The following is a 23,460-nucleotide window of genomic DNA, read 5'->3' on the forward strand; positions in this document are numbered from 1 at the left end:
CATTTTCTCTCTCTTACTTTTCTCATCCAGAGTGCCAGACGCACACAAAAATAGTCCATGCAGAAATGTTAGCTAGCTTGGTTAGATAACTAATGTTGGTTAACTTTGAAGAAGGCTAATTAATATGTTCTTTCGTGATAATAACTCTATGAAGGTACTCATGATTGACACACACACACATTTGTGAGGTAAAAAATAAATAAATACTTACATGTAAGAGTTCTTGCTGTGTAACATATTAATACTCAGGAGTGACACTTAGGACTCAGTGTGCATGGTTCACAAAAAAATGTGTTCCAGAGAGTCAGAGTTGGTAACAAACAAAGATTCCCATTAAATTCCATAGGAAATGAATACGGGCCATTTTTGACCCACTCACAGAAGAAAGGGGTAGTAAAATAAAACATGCTATTTCTTAAAATATGTAAAAGGTAAACCAAAAGTTTGAATTGCATGATATCAGTAACATATTTTTTGAGGAATACCTTGAAAGTGATGAAAACTTTCCATTACAAAGACATTGCAAAAAGATGACCTCATCAGGTCAGAAAGGACCCACTTACGCATCAGAAGGTTAAAGTTAAAATGTGAATATCCACATCAGACACGTGGATGCCTTAAGCATTATCTGCTGTGCTCTTTCAGCATGGGGAATAACAGTTTAATCTGAATCACTGCTGTTTCACTTTCTTGGAGCTGAACCAGTGTTTTGTGGGAATTAATGTTCAATGCTGTCCAGCCTCTCCGGGGGAAGCAGGTGTGATTCCAAAATGAGAGAAAATGGTCTCACCACATATGGCGGCATCATGTCATGACAGGTGGGCATGCGCTGGGGTCACCTGTATCCAGACTGAGAGTGGGGAGTTGTTCCCTGACCATCTGGGCTCAGGCCTGTCCCTTTTGGACAGTGAAAATCAGAGCCCAGCTCTTAACTTTACTTATTATATGCCACTGATTTGTGATTAATATAGCAATTCTTAAAAAAAATAAATAAGACAATAAATCAAGGCATAATTTGAATTTTAAAATTCAAACTCAGTAGCAATAGAATGATCTAATCTAGTCAGAGTAAGAGCAGTGGAAAGTAAAGTTCAGCAGTAGATTATGTATCTGAAATATTTGTCAGGGTCAATGGCTGTAGTTTCATTAATGTCATCCATTGGTCTTGATTACCCTAAAGAGTTTTTGCATTGATCCATCATATTCAGGCAGCTCTTTAGAGTAAGATGGAACACAGAAGCATCCAATTCTCCCTGACTTTTGAAAAAAGCAAAGAAGGCAAACAGATTGACAAACTCCATTCTGCTGTGTGTTGTAAAATATAAAGCCTAAATTGTTTCAGACTTCATAAACTGATATGCCACTGAAAACAAAGCCCATCCATCCATCCATCCATCCATCCATCCATCCATCCATCCATCCATCCATCCATCCATCCATCCATCCATCCATCCATCCATCCATCCATCCATCCATCCATCCATCCATCCATCCATCCATCCATCCATCCATCCATCACCCATCCATCCATTTTCTGTTCACCCTCATCCCTAGTGGGGTCGGGAGGTGCTGGTGCCTATCTCCAGTTACGTTCCGGGTGAGAGGCGGGGTCACCCTGGACAAGTCACCAGCCTGTCGCAAGGGCACAAATCAGACTGCAATAAAAGTAAAACTTGACTTCTTTGCCCAGGAAACTCAAAATGTCTGTTGTAAAGTACAATTCTTGAACTCCATAGCTGAAAGGTTTACAGCTGTTTAAAAAAAATAAAATGCTGTTTTTGCAACTGCATGGCTAGAACACCAACATCCGGCAAAAGCGTGGAAGAAGGTGCTTGGATCAGATGAAATCAAATATGAACCAAAAAATAAATCCATGTGTGGCAGAAAACTAGTCCTGCACATCATTCTGGACTTGACAGGAACACAAAGTCGCTCATATGTAGTGGCAGCACTATGCTGTGCGAATGCCTTTCTTCAGGAGGTACAGGGAAGCTGATCAGAGTTGAAGAAGCTAAATACAGGAGAATACTGGAAGAAAGAATGTCTGCTAAAAAAAAAATTCAGACAACATCAGAAATTTACCTTCCAACAGGGAAATAATCATAAACACACAACCAGAGCAACATGAACTGATTTTGAGCATGGTAGAATATCCCAGTCTGGAAAGTCTGGGAGCTTAAAATTTGTGGCAAGACATACAAATAGATTTTCACTGAGACTCTCGATCCAAATTGGCTGAGTGTAAGCGATTTGGCGAAGAAAAACGGACCAAAAAAATCAGCTTCTAAATGTGCAAAATTAGTAGAAATATACACAAAAGAACATTGTGGCAAAAAATTATTCTTGCCAAACTCTTCAGTCTTATTTGTAAAAAATTATTAAAAAATAAATAAAAAAAATTCCCCTCTGAGAACCAAATGTTCTTTTCCCTTCACTTCACTTGAGATTTATGTGCAACAACTCACTGAAGTCAGGCGCCTTTAAATGCCTGTAAACCTGAGAACTAAATTTCCCAAAGCATAAACTCTGGCCGATTCACAGCTGCAATGAAGCCTAAAACCAAAACTTTCACCGCACAACATTCTGAGCTTATGGCACTTTTTTTTTTTACACTAACCCAGGGGTTTTCAAAGTATGAAAGGGTGAGCCCCCCTCCAAGGAGCACAATCCTGCACATAAACAAATGCCACTACAAAACACCTTCTAATTGTTTTTATTTTAGAACCATCTCATCTTTTAAAATGACACTTTATCTGAATGAAATTTAACACATGAATATTTTAAAACATTTCCTCTCATTTTAATTATTTTATCAGGGCCTTTGTATGGCAAATACACCCTTTAGTCATTTTTCTAATGATAAGAAACTCATTTTTCAACCGTTTTCTCAAACAAACGTCACATCTGAGATTCTGAATTTAATGTTTGAGATACCAACAGTGTTTTCACGTCTGAACAAAAACATTTTGATCAGATCTTTGGAACACATCTGTAAATGTTGCACATTTCCTTAAAATTAAAAAAATAAATCAAAAACCTAAACAGTTGCAAAATTGTGGAGCTCTTTTTGTGGCTCATCTAAATAATTTATCTCAAGCTAAAAGAGCGTGCTGTATGAAAGAGCGGAGGCATACAAAGGAAAAAACATTTATGCACGCTGTGCACACCCTTTCTTTTTTTATCACGGTCCTGAATCATGTGTAACTCATTTTATTTATGATTTTAACTAAATTGGCAACATGGCAACACATTGGTAACACTACTGTTCAGCTCACCTTAGTTTTAGTGGGAATAATGTGCTTGTGCTTTTGATGCGCAAGTCCGGTTAATGCGGGGTTGCACTGTGGAGAGGTATAACCGCAGATCATCTTCAACCAGCAGCCTTGACCGAGATTTGCTTTTTATCATTGCGAGTGCGGAAAACCCACATTCACAGAGATAGGTTAAAGTGAAGGGGATGAGCACTGCTTCTAAATGTGCAAAATTAGTTTACTAAAAATTTGTCCATTTTTTTTTTCTCTCACATCAGATCATCAGATAGCTTCTTCTCCGGTTTATTTTTTCCCTCGCACCGCGCCTCCCCTAAAGTGCTCTAGCGCCCCCTAGGAGAGGCACGCCTCACACTTTGAAAACCGCCGCACTAACCAAACTATAAAAGTTAACTGTACTTCAGGGAGGGAAAATACTTGGTGGGAGTGGAAGGAGTGATGTGTGGGTTTATATGGGAAACAGCAAAGTCGGCTTTAAGCCGTGGCCAAGAACAAGAGATGTTTGACCCAAAATCTCCAGTGTGCCGGCTCCACTCCTACAGCCCAAACAGCAAGGATTGATGGGATGAAAACATTCTCTTTGTTCCTTCATCTGCGAGCCTGTGTGTGTGTTGAATATGCACTTATTTTGGTCTCCAGTCATGAAGATTGTTTAGGATTAGTTTTGGAAATGCTTTGAGCAAATCTTCTATAGAGGCCTCTGTAGAAAGAGTGCAAGGAGATAAATAACTCCAGTGTCATCATATTTTCAGAGCATTATTTTCTCTCTGGACAGCGGACACACTGGTCCAAAGTCTGTTCATCTGTAAATTTGCACCTGTTTCAACTGATGAACAAATACATGGACACTCAGCTCACTATATATATATTATTACACCTTTAAACTACTGAGATGAAAAGATGCTCATTTGGCAGGTTGTGTTAAAAAAAGAAAACTGCTACATTACTTACGTTCCCAGCACTTCTTTGAAGTCATAATGTTCTTTGATGTCTGATGTCTTCTTCTTCCATCCGTTTCCATCCTCTCCAAGAGGCATCCTACAACGCTGACTGGATTCGCCACACTAAAGCTTAAGGTCAAAAAGAACAGATTGCATACAGTCAAGTTTTAAGCAGCCACACATAGGAGCAGATCACGATTACAAGTAAGAGGCACATGCTAAACGTAACCAATAAAGCAGCAGAAATTGAATGAGGATTTGTCAAACTGTTTTTAAATGCTTAAAGGTAAAAATTGTATTTTCTGTTTTTGAAAATGTTCCTCTGGAGCTTGTTTGCATCACTTGGATAGAAAAATTTCATTTTTGGCTTCCTTTATTGGGAGTATTTTTACCCCTCAAAAGTAGAAAACCTCACTAATTTTCCTCTTTGCAACTACAACACACACAAATCAATTGAGATATCATTTTTTAATCTGAACTCCACAGAAGACAACATGTATTCTGTTCTATTTCAATGGGAGCTCATAGAAGGATGCTTAATTCGGTATTTTTGTCAAGTGACGGTGGAGCAGAAATGAGGACAGATTTTATTTGAGAGGCAGCAGCTTCAAGACGTCATGGTGACTAATAAGGCGGATGACCAAAGCAGGAGATAGACAGTGAAGTAAAACACAGAAGAAAATGCAAAACATGTTGTTGTGTTGGTTTCTGCCTACTTTAATAACTGTAATTTTCTCATGTAGTATTGGTAATATTGTGCGCAGGCTCCTTCAAATGGCTGCATTTGGGAGTGTTAAAACTTTTGTGAACTTTTAAGTTTAAAGAGGTTATTTTCTCAATAAGTGAAGGGCTATGACAAAGATTTGTAGGTTAATCTCTTTCTATTTGATGGAAGAACAAGAATCGTTGGATACTTGATAGCAGTTAGACTATAAATATGATAAAAACTAAATGGAAAAAGGGGACGCCATATGAACATTACCATGTCACCCGTTTAGGAAAACAACTTTCAAATCTTCCAAGTCTGTGACCTGACACTTGTCTATGTTTCAAGTTGGATATCTACATCTATATCTACTCCACAGATCTCTTCATATTTTTAAATCCACAATATGCACTACCTTTGATTTCTGAATAAATGTCACCAGGTTGAGCCCCTCCTTGCACACCCTATTTACAAAATATGTTAATCTTAGTGTAAGTCTGGATTGATGGCAAAAAAAGCATTGCATTGCCACTAGCACTTTTTTTTTCTTTTTACACAAGTCTTTTTCAATTTGATATATAAAACAACTCATCTAATATCTCATGCAGATTACACAAGCGAACTGTGGTTCAATGAACAGTGAATCATTGTGTGGTTTAGTGAGACAGCAAACAAACTATCTAACAAACCAAAAACAGAAGAGAAAGATGTCCTATTCTGCCCATAATGGGCAGCTTCTTGTGTTCGTGCCCCAAAGAAGAGCTCTGTAACAGCACGGTGTAGTACAGTTGGTTTAGTCTGATTTTAAAAAGTGCAGTGTGAAATTGTACCAAACCAAATAAAGGTGTAACATGTTTTGGCATATGACAACTAGTTGCAATTAGTTCCCTGGACTATTCTAGTGTGAAAATGTCCAAAAAGATTTAGAATTATTATTTTTTTGGGTGGGGTGGGGGTTCTAGCAGCCTTTATTTGATAGAGTTGACAGGAAAGTGGTTTGTGAGAGCAAGAGAAGACTTGCAGCAAAGGTCAAACGGCCAAGACTTGTACTTGTGATGACCACGTAGAGGACTGAAGCATCAATACATGGGTCATATGCTTTACCCCTCTACCACCGCCATGGCCAAAATGTTCCAAGAGTTTTATAAACTTCAACCTGCATACTAACGACTCTGGTCAGAGAACAAAAGCGTCTGACCGATGGTATCGATTTTGAACTCCGGGTAACAAATACAGTCCAATTTTCTTGCAAAAAAGAATAGAAGTTACAAATCTATGGGGTAAGGATTAGGGGGTAGAGTTAGGGTTAACACAGATCCCAACTTGTGTTGTTAGTGTAGTTCTTCAGGAGTGTCTTACAGATATGTTTTCTTGTGGTGCCTACACTGTGCACCACACAGAAAGATTATTTCTTTAAGGAGAGGACATAGCAATAAAGCAACAGGAAATATGATACAAATGACATACATTTTGAAAGACGTGCTGCTTTTTGACAGAATGCTGCACAAGGTGGTGAGCCATGTGGGAAACAGGTATAGGTTCACTTAAACATCAGATTTCCATTGTCGACTATAGCAATAAGCTGTTTGGCTGCTGTTCCATGGGATAAATTTTTACTCCTTATATTGTAATGTCATTCAGTTTTAGGAAGACATTAAAAGTCTTTTTTAATACTTTTTCTGAAAGAGAAACATATGAATATGTGTCCTTAATTTTTTTTTTCTCTTTGCAGTTGATATGAGAAACATATGAATATGTGTCTTTATATCAACTGCAAAGAGAAAAAAATTAAAAGAATTAAGTAAATGTATCCCTAAAATGATATATTCTTAGGAATCTTAAACTTGCAAAACTGAATCCTTTTTATACCAAACAAATCAAGCAGCTAGAAAGAGTCTTTAGGATACCCAAATTATTTATCGTTTAGATTTATTATCATTAATAAATGCTTTCTTTGCAGAATTTTGGATGAAACGCCACATATTAGGCCTGTGATCCTTTCTTTGTTTATTGTTGGGTATTCATTATTTTCCTAAATTAGAGGAAAAAGCTGAAGGTTAACATTTTGGGATAATAACGACACACCAGTAAAAAAAATGCGCTCAGTTCTCAATTAGTAACGCCTCAAAGTGGCACAACTGCAGATCTTTTTGCTGACATTCCGCTTTCATCAATAAATAGCAACTAATAATAGCGTTTTCAGCATGGCCAATAGTGGAGCAGGCTGCACGAAAGGGACCGTATACCGTCGCAAAAACAAACGCATGGTCAGTAGAGGCGGACACAAGCTGGAGGAACTGTGCTATATTTAACATCTAAAGCTTCAATCAGCCTGAGGGGGGGAAAAGAATCAAAATATGAGGAAAAATTATACAAAGGTATGCATTCTAGGAGCTCTTGTCAGATGGAAACTGAATTCCTCTGAGTAACATTTACCAACCTGTTCTGCATTGAGCCTGCAGGGCGTGAATGACATGTAAGTGAGGGAGTTTGTATGCAATGAAACCGTTCGCAGGTGCCATACCCAAGTCTATCTAATTTTTAGGATGATAATTATGAAACAAACCCCTTTTAAATAGAAAGAATAGGCGGTGTGGGTGTGCATGCTGCATACTGCAGCGTTCAAGGGTATGGCAGTCAAATGTAAGCAGCATCTTTAGGTTAAATCAGGAGGCTGCGGACATGGAAGCGCACCAAATGCGCTTTGTTTTACGCAAAAAGGAAAGCACATTAAAAACCGGATAGTGCATTTGGATAAATCTGCAGCTGGAGAAGGACGTACCTAAATGGCGATATGTAGCTGTGCGGTGTCCTGCTTTCCTCTGGGAGAGATGTGGTTGCTGAGCTTGTGCGCAGCGCTGGATGCGCTCAGACTTCTTTTGACGTCAAGAAATCCAGACGTCTACGGACGTAGTGTACCATAAAATCACTAACTGTTCTCTCAACAACGCGGATCTGCAAAATTTAGTTTCTGGTCGTCGAGCCACCTTCTCTTAATATGGGAGGTGCTTTCTTTTCTTCTTCTTTTTTTTTTTTTCTCTTAGACATCTGCTTGTGCAGAGTGTGTAGGTTCTGCACAGTTTTTAGGGGGGATTTCAAAACAGGCACAGCGTGTCACTGTGAATAATGCATCAAACAGCACCAGCAAAAGCACCAGCAGCCACTGAGCAGAGAAAATCTTTTTGTTTTGTTTTTTTAAGGAAGAACATATTCCAGAATAAATGTATTTCTCTTGATTAAAGAGAATGTAAACCCCAATATTAAGGTAACGCCTTTTTTTTTTTTACACTGATTCAGACACTCCCACTCGTTTCTCTAAGTTAGAAGAGCCTGGGCACACTGTCAAAGACAACTTTGTATAAAGGGTGTGGACAGGCAAAACATCTGTTGGAAGATGTCAGTAAATGAATGAGGAAAGTGATACATTATTGTTTAAGAAAGAAGTTGGTTGACAGCATGGTTAAGTGGAATATGTGGAGAACTATAATAAATCAGAAATAAACAAAATTAATAATAATAAAAAAACTTTATTAATTGACAAACCTCTGCTATATCTGCACCGTTTACCGTTATGTTGCTCGAAAAGAATTTAAATATTTTTGTTGTTTTTGGTCTTTTGGAAAGTAAATGTCCTGGACTAACAAACAAACACAGGAATGTTAATGGCAAAATATTGTCAAAAAATTACAAACATATTTAGTAGTTTATACCAGTTCAATTAATGGCTTCTGTGGTAAAGATGTCTAAAAACACGTATTGCAGCAAAAAAAATGTTAATGTGAGGGGATATTTATTTAAGAACCATTAGCAGTTTGGAAGCACCGTTGCCTTAGGAGATCTGACTGAATCTTTGGCTGAGGCTTCTCTGTGTTTCTACATTGAGTTTATCTTTACTCACTATGCATGCGGAAGGATGAGTTTTCTTGACAGCTGGTTGGTTGGTCTACCTGTAGATTTTAATGGTGTTATTTGGTTAGTGAACTACTTTTCGTTTTGCAGTAAAACATTCAGTCTTCCGCATTTGCTCTCGTATTCTTTTAGATGCAGTACCCCCTCTACACTCAAGGGGTCAGCACCTCCCACTGACAAACAAAACACATTTTCAACTTCCGGACAGGAGTTTTCAAAGAACGCTAGCTAGCAACATAGCTAGTTTTGACTGTTTTTATTTTTTGCTCAGGGAATTAAAGTGAAATTTTCCGAACATCGGTAAGATATGTATCAAAAACGTAATATTTATTTAATGTTGGAGCTCTTAATCTTTCGTACTTTCGTTTAAGTAACGTTCCTTTTCATAAAAGCAGCAAAAATAACTAGAATCGGATGCTAGTAGCCGCTCGTAGGTTTGCTTTGTTTCATTCTAGCCGTAACAACCCGTTGAGCGGTAGTTCCTGCTTTAACTTTGATCTTGGTGGGGGCGTTAACAACCGATGGTCTCTTGAATTAATCTGGTAACAGATTCTTTCTATTTTTATATGTTTGTTTTTCTGGATCTTGTTTTCAGCTAGCGGACTAGTCCGTTGTTAAAGCAGTCTGCGATGTCAGCGAACTCCAAGAGGAGAAGAGCCACCTCTCCCTGCAGCAGTGTCAGCGGAGGAGGAGATCCTGAAGATGCATCTTCGACCGCTGGAAGCGGCAGGAAGAAAAGGAAGATATCCAATGTTCCCCCTGTTGACACGGTGAGTGCGCCTTTTTAATGCACGGTTACACTTAAGGTTTATCGTAAACCCCGATCTCAACGGCTGAGTGTGTTTTCCTCTTGCCCCTTTTGTCCTCCAGATCGCTGTGTGCCATGAGTTGTTTAATGCTGTTAAAGACTACAAGGATGATCAAGGGAGGCAACTTTGTGAAGTTTTTCTTAGGGCACCAAAGAGGAGGTAATATTTAGAAGACCAGCGCCTACTACTATAAACCTACACTCAAAATTTATTGGTTCAAAATGAGCAGTTTATTAAAATTTGCCTTGGTGACTTATGTAGCAGCCTGTAAAATATAGCTAATGTTTCACTTTAACTGCGTTCTACTTCACAAAATAAAAGATAAAAGATTAGTTGGTATGTTCATATTTTTTTTAAGGTAAGACGATTCAAAGTGCTTTACTTGATGAAAACAAAACAACAACAAAAACCAAGGAACATTGCAAAGGCTACATAAATGAATGTTGGAATATGGACTGAAATTAATAAAGTTCCGGTTATTAATCAAAAGCAGCTCTAAACAAATTTATTTTTAGCCTTGATTTTAAGAAACTCTGTCTTTTTGGAATTTCTGGAAATTTCTCACTTAATAGCACAATTTAAAATAATATTATAAATAAAAAGGCACATGATTAATGACATGGAAATAGCTTGAGAATTGGGAATATTTTTAACTTTATTTAAACCATAGTGATCATAGTGTCATAAACTAGGTTTTCCCAGTTTTGATTTTACTCTGGGACTGCATCAATTTGGAATTGACTCAGGTCCTTTTATCCCATTATAATGCATCAAAAGGCTTGAAATATGAGATCATCTAACATTGTGTTTCCAATATACTTATGACTAAACATGTGACAACACATAATGAGAAACTATGAGGAACATTTTAAAGTACCATTCACTCAGTTATGGTAATAGTGTGTGTTGCAAGGTTAATACACAAATAGACAATGTAATGTACAAATGGTTAGACTTCATTTTCTTTTTCTTCTTTTTCAGGAATCAACCTGATTACTATGAAGTTGTCTCCCAGCCAATTGATATGACAAAAATCCAATACAAACTGAAGTCAGAAGAATACAATGATGTGGAGCAGCTTACTGCGGATTTTCAGCTCATGTTTAATAATGCTAGAAATTTCTACAAGGTATATTTAATTTGTGATTCTCATCAACAGTACATTTGAACCACTAACCTTCGCTGATAATAGGCAATAAGCAGCATTTGCTGCTAATATGAGCATTAATTTAGTTTTATCTTATTTTGTTTAACCTTTAAAAATAGTAAAATTTAGCCTGTAAACTTCTTTTCTTGGTAAAAGCCCAGCTATACTGCTACATCGGAACAGAGATTGGCAATTTCAAATTCGATTACAATATATTCTTAATCCTAAAGAAGCCATTTTAGAATAGAATGGCATTTGGGGGAGGGATTGACTATGGGTATTAATGTAATCAAGGCTTTATGTGGGGATAGATACAGGGACATTGGAGATTTATAATTACCTCTGCTCTGTACCAAATAGTCAATATGATTTAAATATCTGGTGTGGCACAGAAAAGAATAAAATAGAATACAAAATGCTGTTTAGAAAGAAACCAGCAGATAGATAATCATTTATAGTAATTTTAGATAAATAAATAGTCAATGTAGATAGAAAACATGACATACGGTAAAGCATCAGTCTATTTTGTTATGGATTTAGTAGAGCTTCACTGCCTTCTAAAGGGATGGAGTTTAAACAGATACCATCTAGGATGGAAGGGGTCAGAGGACATTTTCATTGCCAGGCTAAGGAAAGTGGCAACATAGTGCAAGAATGGCAGCAGACTGTTGTCTGAATAATACTGAATACTGGGCATTTTTATTCGCTCTCTGTGATGTCTTCCTGTCAGTAGCTGAGCAGCTTCCCTCACTACATTACCATGTGTGGGATAATGCCAGCAAACACAGCCTGTGCAAAAGAATTTTGACAGTTTTGATCTCTAATTTTTAAGTGTGACTAGTGTGGCTGCACATCTGATGTCCCACCTTATGCTTGTGTCTAATCAGAGTGACAGTGAGGAGTATCAAACAGCGAGCAAGCTGTGGGAAGTGTATTTGCAAACAAGGAATGAATTTGTGCAGCCTGGAGATGGAGATGAAGATGATGAAGAAGGTGATGACATGATGGCTAATCCAGGAATGTCAAATGAATATGAGGTAGGTGTTTGTATTCAGATTTGTTGAATTACTAATGTTTATTTGATTGTAACACAGTGACTACTACAATCATTTGATAGACATACAGTATTACTTATATTTTTGAACCTCTAACTCGCTTATTTATATTTTAGACATCAGGTAGCAGTCTGAAAGAAGTCCTAGAGCAACTCTTGGAGGCCATAGTATCACACACCGACCCCTCAGGCCACCTCGTCAGTGAACTATTCCAAAAACTGCCTTCCAAAGTGGTTAGTATTCAGGCTTGTAATAATACCAGTTAATTTCTCATACTTACTTTTAGGGTAATAGAAGCACAATAAACATGAGTTGACACATTAAGCGTTTTGTATTTTTCTAATCTCTTTGTCTAGACTTGACTCCAAATTAAAGCCCCAAAGTATTACTTCATTTATTTCTTTGAATACTAACAATTTTACACCTTGTCTGTCCTTCATAGCAATACCCAGACTACTATGCTATTATAAAAGAGCCAATCGATCTCAGAACGATTGCTCAGAGAATACAGGTAACCTACTTACTCCTTTTCCGTTATGCTTTGCAAATAAACTTGTTTCAAAATTTGACATCTTCGTAATGGTACTTGACTGTTTTACTCTATGTTAACAGATTGGATACTATAAAAGTGTTCATGCTATGGCCAAGGACATTGATTTGATGACCAAAAATGCCAAAACATACAATGAACCAGGATCTCAGGTTTTCAAGGTGAAATCTTTTCTTTTTTTTGTTTTTGATATTTTTGTTGTTCCTAAAATAATCCAGTCATGTTTTTCTATTTTACAGGACGCAAACACCATAAAAAAAGTCTTCATCCAACGCAAGACTGAACTCGAACATGCTGAGCCTACTAAATCTAGCATTCGTATCAGGTACTCAGATGGTTGCACTTCTTAAAACCACCGAATTATTCAGACAAATATGTTTTTAAATTTATGGCTCTCCTGCAGAAACCGCAAATCAGGACAAGCGGATCGCTTTTCTGGTGTCAGCGTTGCTCTTCATTATGGTTCAGAGAGTGAGGATGACCCTGTACTTTCTGGTAAAATTCAGCAATTAAATTTGGATTTGGAAAAAAATAATAGCTACGTTCAAAAACAACTGTCCAAACTTTAAATTCTTACAGGCTCTGTTTGCTATGATGAGGGCGAGTCAGAGGCGGAGAGCCAGAGTTCAAGCATGGAGATGAGCAATCCAATCTTTCAGCTGTACGAAGCCGTGCGGGGGGCCCGGAACAGCCAGGGCCAGGTCTTCTCTGAACCTTTCCAGCAACTCCCGTCCCGCAGGGAGTATCCTGATTACTATCAGCAGATAAAACAGCCCATCTCACTGCAGCAAATAAGGTTTATTATGTTTCAGTTGACTTCATGTACTTTACTTCAAATGATTGTTCTACTGGAAGTATGCATGGGCAAAAGGATTTTTAAAAAAAATACAACATTTACATTTTTAGGGCAAAGATGAAGAATGGCGAGTACGACAGCGTGGAACAGATAGATGCTGACCTCAATTTGATGTTTGAGAACGCAAAGCGCTACAACATGCCCAACTCCAGCATATACAAACGAGCCTTCAGGCTGCAGCAAATTATGCAGGTAATAATTGTGATAATAGTCCAAAACAATGAAAAATATTGAATAGATAACTTATTGTTATTGTTTCTTTCTGTTTGTTTAGGCAAAGAAAAGGGATCTTCTGAGGAAAGATGAGGAAGATGGAGATAGCATTTTGTCATCTGATGCAGGAAGCGTCAAGAGGAAAAGGTTAAAGGATCTTAATGTTCAGCATTCTTTAATAATTTTAAGTTGTTTATATCCTTACAGTTTGTTGTTTTTCTACATGTGTGCAGCCACAAGAAAAATATAAAAAAGAACCGAATGAAAGCGTTGTACGCAGCAGTGAGTGAAGCCAGGGAGGCATCTACCAGCAGACGTCTGTGTGATCTTTTCATGGTCAAACCATCCAAGAAAGATTACCCTGACTACTATAACGTCATCCTCGAACCGATGGACCTGAAAACCATCGAGCACAAGATTAAAATTGAACGCTACGGGAACGAGGAGGAGCTCATAGAGGACATGAAGCTTATGTTTCGTAACGCTCGGCATTATAACGAGGAGGGATCTCAGGTCTGCAGCAAGACTTCTATTATAAAATATCAAACATTTATTTAGGGAGTTGCATTGCATTTAAGAATGCATTTTGAAAAGCAATACACTTTTCTGACTCTAGTGTTTGGGTTTATGTAGGTGTATAATGATGCAGACGTTTTGGAGAAGATACTTAAAGATAAGCGGAAGGAGTTGGGTCCACCACCAGAGGAGGAGGATGTGGGATCACCTAAATTGAAATTACGTAAGTGTTGTCAGTGTTTGACTGGATGTGCTGCAATCAAATATACTTGATTCATACATACCCCTTGATATATTTTGCTCGTTGCAAATTTACAATTTTGTTTTCATTGCAAATATTTTTTTCTTCAGTTTCTGTATTAGCTTAGCCCATTTACTGCACTCCAGCAGTAGAAAACCTGGTAAAGCACGAAGGAAGACATAATTATGTGGTATAACACCTTCCTATTGCTAAGTATGATGGAGCAACTACGATGCTTTGGGCCAGTTTCTCTTCTAAAAACCTCATTTTGCTAAATGAAATCATTAAAGTAGAGGGACACAGAAAAACAATCGAGTCTTTACCAGGAACTTAAAGTGGGTCATCTTTGGATCTTTTACAACCCCCACCAATGTAGTGACCAAATGTACTATCTAATCTTAACATGCTGTGATATTGCTCTTTAAACAAAAGAGGTTATTTTCTTTATAAGAAAATAAAAGGTCACAAACTTCTGCAAAAGTTTGTGACCTGCTTTGTGATTTCATGATGTTTTACCCAGTTTGTCTTTGTTTTACAACTCTCATTTGCAGTTTTAACACAAAGTAAAATTTTCTATCCCCAGGAAAAAGTGCTGTTTCTCCAAAGAAGTCCAAATACCTCACCCCTCTCCAGCAGAAACTAAATGAGCTTTATGATGCCGTCCGAAACTTCACAGACCGCCGAGGTCGCCGTTTAAGCACAATCTTTCTCCGGCTGCCGTCTCGCTCCGAGCTGCCTGACTACTACGCCACAATTAAAAGACCCATCGATATGGAGCGCATCCGAAGCCACATGTTAACAGGCCGCTACCAGGATGTTGAGGCTCTGTTTGAGGATTTTGCTCTCATGTTCAACAACGCCTGCATCTACAATGAGCCAGAGTCACTGATCTACAGGGACGCTCTGGTGTTGCACAGAGTGCTCCTGGAGACACGGAAGCAGCAGGAGCGAGGGGAGGACTCCGGCCCCCCTCCTGTGGGACCTCTGGTGCGAGAGCTGATCAGGAATCTGTTTGTGTCGGTAATGGGCCACCAGGATGAAGAGGGCCGATGTTACAGTGACTCTCTGGCTGAGATTCCTGCTGTGGATCCAAGCGCCCCTGAGAGGCCGATGCTTAACTTTGACATCATCAGAAATAATGTGGAGCGGGGTCTTTACCGGAGACTGGACGTTTTCCAGGAGCATGTGTTTGAGGTTCTGGAGAAGGCAAGAAGGCTGAACAGGTATGGAAACTTAAATAAAAAAAACATAAGATGTAGGTCCCTCTGAAAATATCTTTTAATTTCAGTAAGTAAAAAACATTTGTTTGAGAAAAAATGAGTTTATGTTGAAAGGACTTCATGGTAAAATTTATGTCTTCCAGTTATTTGATCAAGGACAGATTTTTATTTGTTTACATATTTTGTATGCTAGTTTTACAATAACACTTAAGTCAACTATTTTATTATACAGTGTAACCCCAAGCTCTTGTATTCTTAAAAGCAGAGTTTTAAGTAAAACAGATGTTTTTTTGCAGAGATGATTGTAATTGATCAACTTTAGTTCATAAATAAAACATTTGTTTATAGTTGTGATGATCTTGTTTGTAAATATCTGAATGAAATTTAACTAATCCATTATAATGTTTTTACTTACTTGATTAGAAATAGTTTTTAGTTGAAAATAGTGATTCTTGTTTACATTTAAATGGCTACATTGCCTTGATCATAACACAAATACAGAAATGCAGCTTAAATGTTTTCTGATATTTAATGTTGTCAATAGTTGTATATCTTATTCATTTAATTTAGCTGGCTGTTTTAACTCATTTTTTCCTCTGCTTCACTTTTGTAAACTGTATCTTGTGGTTGAAGATGCTTTTTTTTCACTTTACAGGACTGACTCTGAGGTGTTTGAGGATGCTGTTGAGCTTCATCAGTTTTTTATAAAGATCAGGGATGAGCTATGCAAGAATGGAGAGATCTTACTCTCTATTGCCCTCAATTACACATCAAAGCACCTGCACAACGACGTGGAGCAGGACAAGAGAGAGAAAATCCCTAAAGAGATTGAGGAAGATAAGCAAAAAACAGAGGAAGAGGATGAAAACAAAGGTTTGTTTCTCTCAGTATGTTGGTGAAGCACCAATATTCAATTTCCTGGTTGTAAGCAGTTTCTAGCTTGATAGAGAGAATGACTGCAAGAAAAAAAAATTGTATTTGACTCGGTGATCACAAATCACAACCGATTAGGAGAAAAAATGGCAAATTCTGATCCTTGCTAGTTGATTGCTGCATAGCTTAATCACAATGATGTCAATGAAACTAAACATTTTTTCAGCCCTTTTGAATCATTCTTTGGGTTCTTATTTACAGAGGCAAAGAAAGCAGAAGACTTGCAGAAAGAGGCATGGCAGTCTGAATCAGAATCAAAGATTGTTTACAGGGAGGAATGCAGCTTCGAGAACAGAACTTACCATGTGGGCGAGTTTGTTTATGTGGAACCATCAGAACCAAACCTGAAGCCTCATGTTGTCTGCATCGAACGTTTGTGGGAAGATGAATCGGGTAAAAATTCTACTTTTCACCACTTAATCTGCTCTTAGGAAGTAAACCATTTATATCCTTGTTTCAGTCTACTGAACAAGGATTTTGAAAAACGTAATCTTTCTTTGCCTTTGTGTTGAAAGGTGGGAAATGGCTCTACGGCTGTTGGTTTTATAGACCCAGTGAAACTTTTCATTTGGCCACGCGCAAGTTTCTGGAAAAAGAGGTCTTCAAGAGTGACTACTACAACAAGGTTTCCCTTAGTAAAGTTCTTGACAAATGTATGGTCATTTTTGTGAAGGTGAGACCACTCTAAAATATAAACATTAATGGAAACCAGAATTTTCATTCAATCATCAAATGTATTTATTAGCAACCTTCTGCTTTGTGTAGGATTATTTCAAGATGCAGCCCGAGGGATTTAAACCAGAGGATGTGTATGTGTGTGAATCACGTTATGCTGCCAGAACCAAGTCTTTCAAGAAGATCAAAGTTTGGGCCATGCCGGAGAGTTCTGTGAAACTCGTACCCCGAGAAGTTCCTCTTCCTGTTGTGCGTGTAGCGTCAATGTTTGCCAAACCCGACCTGGAAAAAATGGCAATGTCATACACTGGCCATGGCAATTTTATTGAAAAGGTCAGACGATGTCATGTTTTCCTGAATTAAATACTTGACATTAGGGTTTAAAGATTTTGTATGCATTTGTTTAGCAAAATTAGATTAGTTTTTTTTGTCAACTTAAAAGAACAACAGTTATTTAGTATACTTGTTCTGCAGGGAATATCACTTTAAAGTATAGTCGTGTAGTTGACGTCCTGAGAAAAAGGAAAATTGATTTCCCTCAGGTATTGTTACCCAGCAAAAACATTTATTATTTTCCATGTCCTACTGAGGATTAATTAACTCCTAAGGTGGCTACCCACTTCCTGACATGGGACAGGGTGACTAAGGACTTGTCATTTATGTGTACAAAACATTATGAAAGTATAAACATCTCTTCTGTGTACATTCATGAATTAACTTAGGAGAGAGAAGACGTCCCTATGGAGATGAGTGCAACTGAACCAGGCTGCCAGTACTATGAGCAGTTACGCTTCAATAACGTGTGGTTTAAAGTGGGAGACTTTGTTTACATCCAATCGCATGGTCTGTCAAAACCTCGGGTTGCCAGGTTGGTGAAAGTTCATCATTCAAGCAATTGTGAAGGAAATAATGTTTTCAATAATGTTGATCCTGTTTAAAGATGTAGTTATTGATTGATTATAACTACATCTGGTTGCCCTGCAGGTTAGAAAAGCTGTGGGTACAGAATGGAACTACCTTTCTCTTTGGACCCATTTTTATTCATCCAGAGGAAACGGAGCATGAGCCTACAAAAATGTTCTACAAGAGAGAAGTGTTTCTGAGTCACCGCGAGGAGACCCTCCCCATGTCTTGTGTCTTGGGTACTTTTTTGAAAAGCTCTTTCTGAAACCTTTATTAAGTCATTTATGTACCATCATTCAGACTATTAGTTTTCTGATTCCCCAGCCTGTTGCTTAGATTAAGAAGCCAGTTAACTGATTGCATACCTAGAATTGACATTCTAGGTATGCAACATCTTACAGGCAGTTCCCCTCTGCCTCCGCAGCATATTTTTTTCACATTGTAATGTATGTGAAGTATGCGATCCCCAAAATAGTGGGGTTAAACTTACATTTAAGTGTTAGTATAATTCAGTAAGAATATTTCTTTCTCTCTGTCAGGTAAATGCATGGTGTCCTCTTTTAAGGACTACCTGTCCAACAGACCCACTGAGGTTGCAGAGGAAGATATCCTACTGTGTGAGAGCCGTTACATTGAGACAGAGAAGACAATGAAGAAATTCAAGGGTTTGAAACGGTTCTCGTACACCTCCAAAGTGGTGGAGGATGAGGTTTATTATTTCAGGTTTGGGAACTAAATTATATTGTTTTATTTCTTAATGGAGCCAATTTATTTCCATCTGTTTTATCTTTCGTTTGTTTTGATATATTTTATAGGAAACTGATAGTGCCGCAAAAGGAAGCGTCACCCTTCTTGGACAAAAAAATAGATGAGCTTGAGGTGAAGCTGGCTGACATGGAGGATGGAGATGATGACATGGATGACATGGATGAAGATGAAGACGCTCCAACAACGCCCTCTATGCCTCAGATGCAATCCTCTCTTACAAGTGACATGGACATTTTGTCCTACACACCTCAGGTATTCATACACTTGTAAAATAAAACTGCATTTTATTTTACAATCAGAAGCTTCAATTTCTTGCTGCTGATGTTACAATGGCTTATTTTTAAAATATTTATTATTAAGGCAACTCCTAAGGTAAAAGGGTTGGCAAAGAAGGAAGGAGCCAAAAGAAAGATCAACATGAGTGGCTACATCCTGTTCAGCAGTGAAGTGCGAGCAATCATCAAAGCTCGACACCCCGATTATTCTTTCGGGGAGCTGAGTCGTCTTGTTGGCACGGAGTGGAGAAACCTTGAAGCTTCTAAGAAAGCTGAATATGAAGGTGAATCATTAGGACCTGCACGCCGGATCAGGGCCTCTGTGTTAGCAGATGTCAACCAAGAAACTGTTTTTATATTTCAGAGCGTGCTGCCAGGATAGTGGAGCAACAAGAACGTGACAGGCCCTTCAAGCAAGGTTCCCCTAGAGCAGGTACCCCTGTAGGGGCACTGATGGGGGTGGTGCCTTCGCCTAGCACTATGGGAATGATAAACCAGTCCATGACACCTGTGTCAGGTAACCCCTCTCAGAGACAGCACGAGTGTTTGACAACAAGGCAGCAGGAAAATGAGGCTGGACTGTTTGAAAACCTTGACCTTCTTTTAACATTTTAGGCCTGTTTTGACATAAAACCACATCCTGGAAGCATTTCATTTCTTCTTTTGCTTCTGTTACATATTTGATATTGTCATCATCTCCAGTTTCATGTGTGATTTTGCATGACAGTGACTGCATGATTGACTTTTTAACCAGGAATGTTTTGTTATCAAATTTTTCATTTTAATATACAGTTTTTTTTTGTTTGTTTGTTTTTTTTTTTACATTTATTCATTTTCAAACATGTGCATTGTCAGCCCCTTTCACACACTGCATCTTCAGCATTACCAGTTTTTGCTAATTAGGTGCAATTTTATTTTCTAATAACTCACACAAAGCTTTTCTGTATTCCTCACTCATGCATGTATGCATGTTGATTTTTTGAAGATGTAGAGCCAATGAGAGACAGATAATTTTTCAGTCTACTTGAAATGATCAGTTTGGATTAAATGAAGGAACTTTATGCTCACAAACAATTCCTAAGGTTATATCGATGTTTCGGCTTTTTACTCCCTGCTTAAGTTACACTGCCGGTCCAGGAAAGGTTACACACACCGATATTTTGTTTGACCACCTTTAGCTCTGGTTACATTGTAGATTCACTATGGCAACAAAGTGATAACGTCGCTAAATCTAGATCAGACCAACTGCAACGACAGCAGATCATAGTATTGCTACATATGCTTTTGTTCTGTTTACGCTAAGCATTATCCTCCGTGGTAAATTAAAGCCTTTTGTTGTGATCAGCCTCACTAATCAGTTTTTCTTTAGACTACACAACTGTCCAGAGTTCCTTTTCACATTATGCAAGTGGAGACAGGCTTAATGTCACTGTTGAAAACTTGGCAAAACCTTCTTTGTCTTTTTACCTACATAGAACTCGTCCAAGTTGCTTGCATATAAACTGAAGTGCTCAGCACACACACACACACACACACACACACACACACATATATTTATTTATTTTTTGGTGGGCGGGGTGTAAACTGCTACACTTCCATTCAGTAAGTCTTAAATAGGGAGGAAACTTGACTGAAACATAAACGTATGTTCTGAAGGTGCATGTGTGAAAAGGGCAAATGTGTGTAGTAGCAGTAGTGCATGTTGTTTTAGAGTCAGCTGCATGTAACTTATGCATGAATGTGTTGTGCTCTCCTCGCCTTCTTCCCAAAGGCATGATGGGAGCTTACGGCCCACCTTACATGCCCATGCAGGGCCCCCACGAGGGTTTGCTGAGTGTGGCCCCAATGCCACCTCACCCTGCAGGGGGTCCTAACCTGCTTCCTCACCATCTCCACCAAGGCATGCCAGGGTATCCGAACATGCCACATCAGGGTAAGGGCCCGACTGTCCTAGCCACACCTGCTCAGTCACATGCGGTGGTGTCTCTCCTGGTGGAGGGGTTTACCTGGTCCACAGGCTGCAAAGCCTGAGCTTCACACGCAGCTGAGAAAGCTCCCCGTTCTCAAACAGCCAATATTCTCTCACTTAACGCACCTAATGTACAACATCCATATTCATACACATATTGCATGATAGAGCTGATACCAGATCACTAACATTTAACTGATATTGATAGACTAACAATTTTAGAGGTTGTTATAAGTCCTAATGTAAAGAAAATCCAGCAATAAGAACCGACTCATGGGCTTTTTTAACCTAAGGCCAGTTATGTCTTATATTAGGTATGATGGGAGCTGGTATCAATGGCATGGCAGGAAGTCCTGGGCAAAGCAACTTCATTCAGCAGGTGAGTAATTTATTTATTTATTTCTTCTTATTTTTTAGTAAATAATCATATTTAGTGTGTTTGTAGTCATATTGATTCCTCTTTAGCTGCACTTAAATAGAGAAGCAGTTATTGTAGTGATGCAACAATGTTGTAATTAACATTTAACTTTGATTATTTTCTATTTCTTTCAAGCCTGGCATGTTCAGTCCGGGACAGCATGCTCCTCCACCATATCCAGGACAGGGCCAGCCGTCTCACTTGCAGCCGACGACTCCAATGTTTGTGGCACCACCACCAAAAACACAGAGGGTGCTCCACTCAGAGGCCTACCTGAAGTATATAGAGGGATTAAATTCTGAGTCAAACACTGTCAGCAAGTGGGACCAAATGCTGAAAGGTGCTTCTTTCTGCTCCCTTTAGGCTTATTAGTGTGAATGCTGTATAGGCATTCATTACTAGTGTGGATGCTGTAGGCATGTTTTTATCAGAAGGAATGGGGAATGTTTATGTCCTTTTCAAATTTTAGGGGTGACATGAGGCTTTTTTTTTTTTTTTTTTTTACATTTCATGAAATATATTACAGTAACCCAGCATGCTACTGGTAGCCAATTTGCTATCATTAGTATTTTAGCTAATTTTAGTTTTTTAGCTAATTTTGGCTTTTATGTGGGGTTTTCACACTGCATGGACTATTTCTTACCTTTCTGCAATTCTTCAGCAGTTGGCGTCAAACGCTTTTGCCATTTTTACCAAAAGCATTGAGCATAGAGCATTCAATCTTGCTTTTTCATGGGAAATGCACACTTTCTAGTATCTGTTTGTCTTTGTAAATTTTATGAATTACGTTGCAAGATCTACATTTATAGTATTTTTTTCTGGAACAATAAAACTTAGAATATGTCTTATTCATGTTTTTACACACTTCAAAAAACGTGTTCGTGGTTCTGCTTGCTTAGTTTTCAGAAGTTTCATGCCCTTTGATTTTTCCACTTTTTATCGAGAAGCAAATCACAAATAAAAAAAAAAAAAAAGTTGTGTGTAATCCTGAAATGAAAGGACATGCAAGGTTTTAGGTTTTTTTTCCTCATAAAAATCTGAAAATTGAGGTGTACACTTGTATTCAGATCCCCTATGTTAGCATTGTGGTACTTATCTCAAGTACCAGCTGCAAATCTTTTGGAGTCTGTGTCTATAAGTCCTGCTCATAGAGAGAATAAAACGGTTGTATGTTAAGTCATTGTCTTCTTAGCTTGTGAATCTCTCCCACAGTCTCAAATATTTGCTGGCTTCAAAAAGGTTTTCTTCTAGATATGCCTTGTACAGATCTGCCTCCAATTTTCCATCAACTATGAAAAACGTTCCCCTCTCTTTTAGACTAGGAATAATGTATTCAACTTATATTCAAACGTTTTTCCACAAAACGTAGCACCTGCATGTAAGCTAGAAAGTAAAGTTTTTAGTCTCATCTGACCAGAACATGTTTTCCTACAGATTTGTGATTGCACCATTCTCTTTGTATTTACAAATGATTCATGTACAGCGTTCCATGAGATGTTCAAAGCTTGGAATACATACTTCTTTGTGTTGGTCTACGACATAAATTTTAAGTGAAACAATTTGAAGGCTGTTGCGGTAACACAAAATGTGGAGACGTTCAAGTTTGAATATATTTGCAAAGCATTTTAAATCAGTAAATTATTCTTTTTCACAGCTCAAAGACGTGATGCCCATCTGACCAAAGAGCAGGAGAGTCGGCTTCCAGCACACTGGCTGAAGAGCAAAGGAGCTCACACAACCATGGTGGACGCATTGTGGCGTTTGCGTGACCTAATGTTGAGAGATTCTCTGAATATCTGTCAGGCGTACAACCTGTAACCTCCCACATAGTACCACTCACCTCAGTAATGACTCTTTATCCTCATGTTCTTAAACTGCTAGACCATAGAAGCAATATTTTATAGTGAGTAATGACCACTTTTATATTTATCAGCTTAATAATAAACTCCATAGTGTGTGTTTTTTAAAAAAAAAACTATTTGAAATAATAGTGACGCTAAGCCTGTAATTTTATTTTAAGCTTTTCTTTTTTGATGTGCAACCAAAATAAAATTATGATCTCCTTTTACCTGTTGTAGGTTAATTAT

At 38.2% G+C, this 23,460-nt stretch overlaps 2 protein-coding genes across 2 annotated transcripts in view; one reads left to right on the top strand and one right to left on the bottom strand.

Moving 5' to 3' along the window:
* camk1a (calcium/calmodulin-dependent protein kinase Ia) overlaps window positions 1–8,037 on the bottom strand; it is a 28,897-nt gene extending 20,860 nt beyond the window's left edge. Inside the window, exons 1-2 of the mRNA XM_055027253.1 lie at window positions 7,699–8,037; window positions 4,221–4,339 (exon numbers count right to left, since the gene is read on the bottom strand). Coding sequence (XP_054883228.1) covers window positions 4,221–4,306 — 86 coding nt within the window. The 5' untranslated portion in view covers window positions 4,307–4,339; window positions 7,699–8,037. The remainder of the gene's footprint in view (window positions 1–4,220; window positions 4,340–7,698) is intronic.
* Window positions 8,038–9,038: 1,001 nt separating this feature from the next.
* On the top strand, window positions 9,039–23,441 carry LOC129353460 (protein polybromo-1-like). Its single transcript, XM_055022812.1, has 30 exons — window positions 9,039–9,125; window positions 9,421–9,595; window positions 9,696–9,793; window positions 10,616–10,763; window positions 11,669–11,818; window positions 11,953–12,069; window positions 12,279–12,347; window positions 12,449–12,547; window positions 12,626–12,711; window positions 12,790–12,881; window positions 12,966–13,182; window positions 13,293–13,434; window positions 13,517–13,602; window positions 13,689–13,968; window positions 14,089–14,194; window positions 14,796–15,435; window positions 16,088–16,305; window positions 16,567–16,758; window positions 16,881–17,038; window positions 17,131–17,373; window positions 17,763–17,908; window positions 18,025–18,182; window positions 18,483–18,666; window positions 18,759–18,963; window positions 19,072–19,270; window positions 19,351–19,503; window positions 20,758–20,919; window positions 21,270–21,334; window positions 21,509–21,713; window positions 23,028–23,441. Exons 2-30 carry the CDS (start codon window positions 9,455–9,457, stop codon window positions 23,189–23,191), a joined length of 4,923 nt encoding a protein of 1,640 aa, XP_054878787.1. The 5' UTR covers window positions 9,039–9,125; window positions 9,421–9,454; the 3' UTR covers window positions 23,192–23,441.
* Window positions 23,442–23,460: the final 19 nt, after the last annotated feature.

The sequence above is a fragment of the Poeciliopsis prolifica genome, unplaced genomic scaffold (genome assembly GCF_027474105.1).
Source record: "Poeciliopsis prolifica strain line A6 unplaced genomic scaffold, Auburn_PproV2 SCAFFOLD003, whole genome shotgun sequence".
NCBI lineage: Eukaryota > Metazoa > Chordata > Actinopteri > Cyprinodontiformes > Poeciliidae > Poeciliopsis > Poeciliopsis prolifica.

Excerpts from the sequence above, each read along its gene's own strand:
- LOC129353460 (XM_055022812.1), top strand. The coding sequence starts at position 9,455 with ATGTCAGCGAACTCCAAGAGGAGAAGAGCCACCTCTCCCTGCAGCAGT. Across the intron at positions 9,596-9,695 it reads ATGTTCCCCCTGTTGACACG|ATCGCTGTGTGCCATGAGTT; the intron begins GTGAGTGCGCCT and ends TTTGTCCTCCAG. Across the intron at positions 13,969-14,088 it reads ATAACGAGGAGGGATCTCAG|GTGTATAATGATGCAGACGT; the intron begins GTCTGCAGCAAG and ends GGGTTTATGTAG.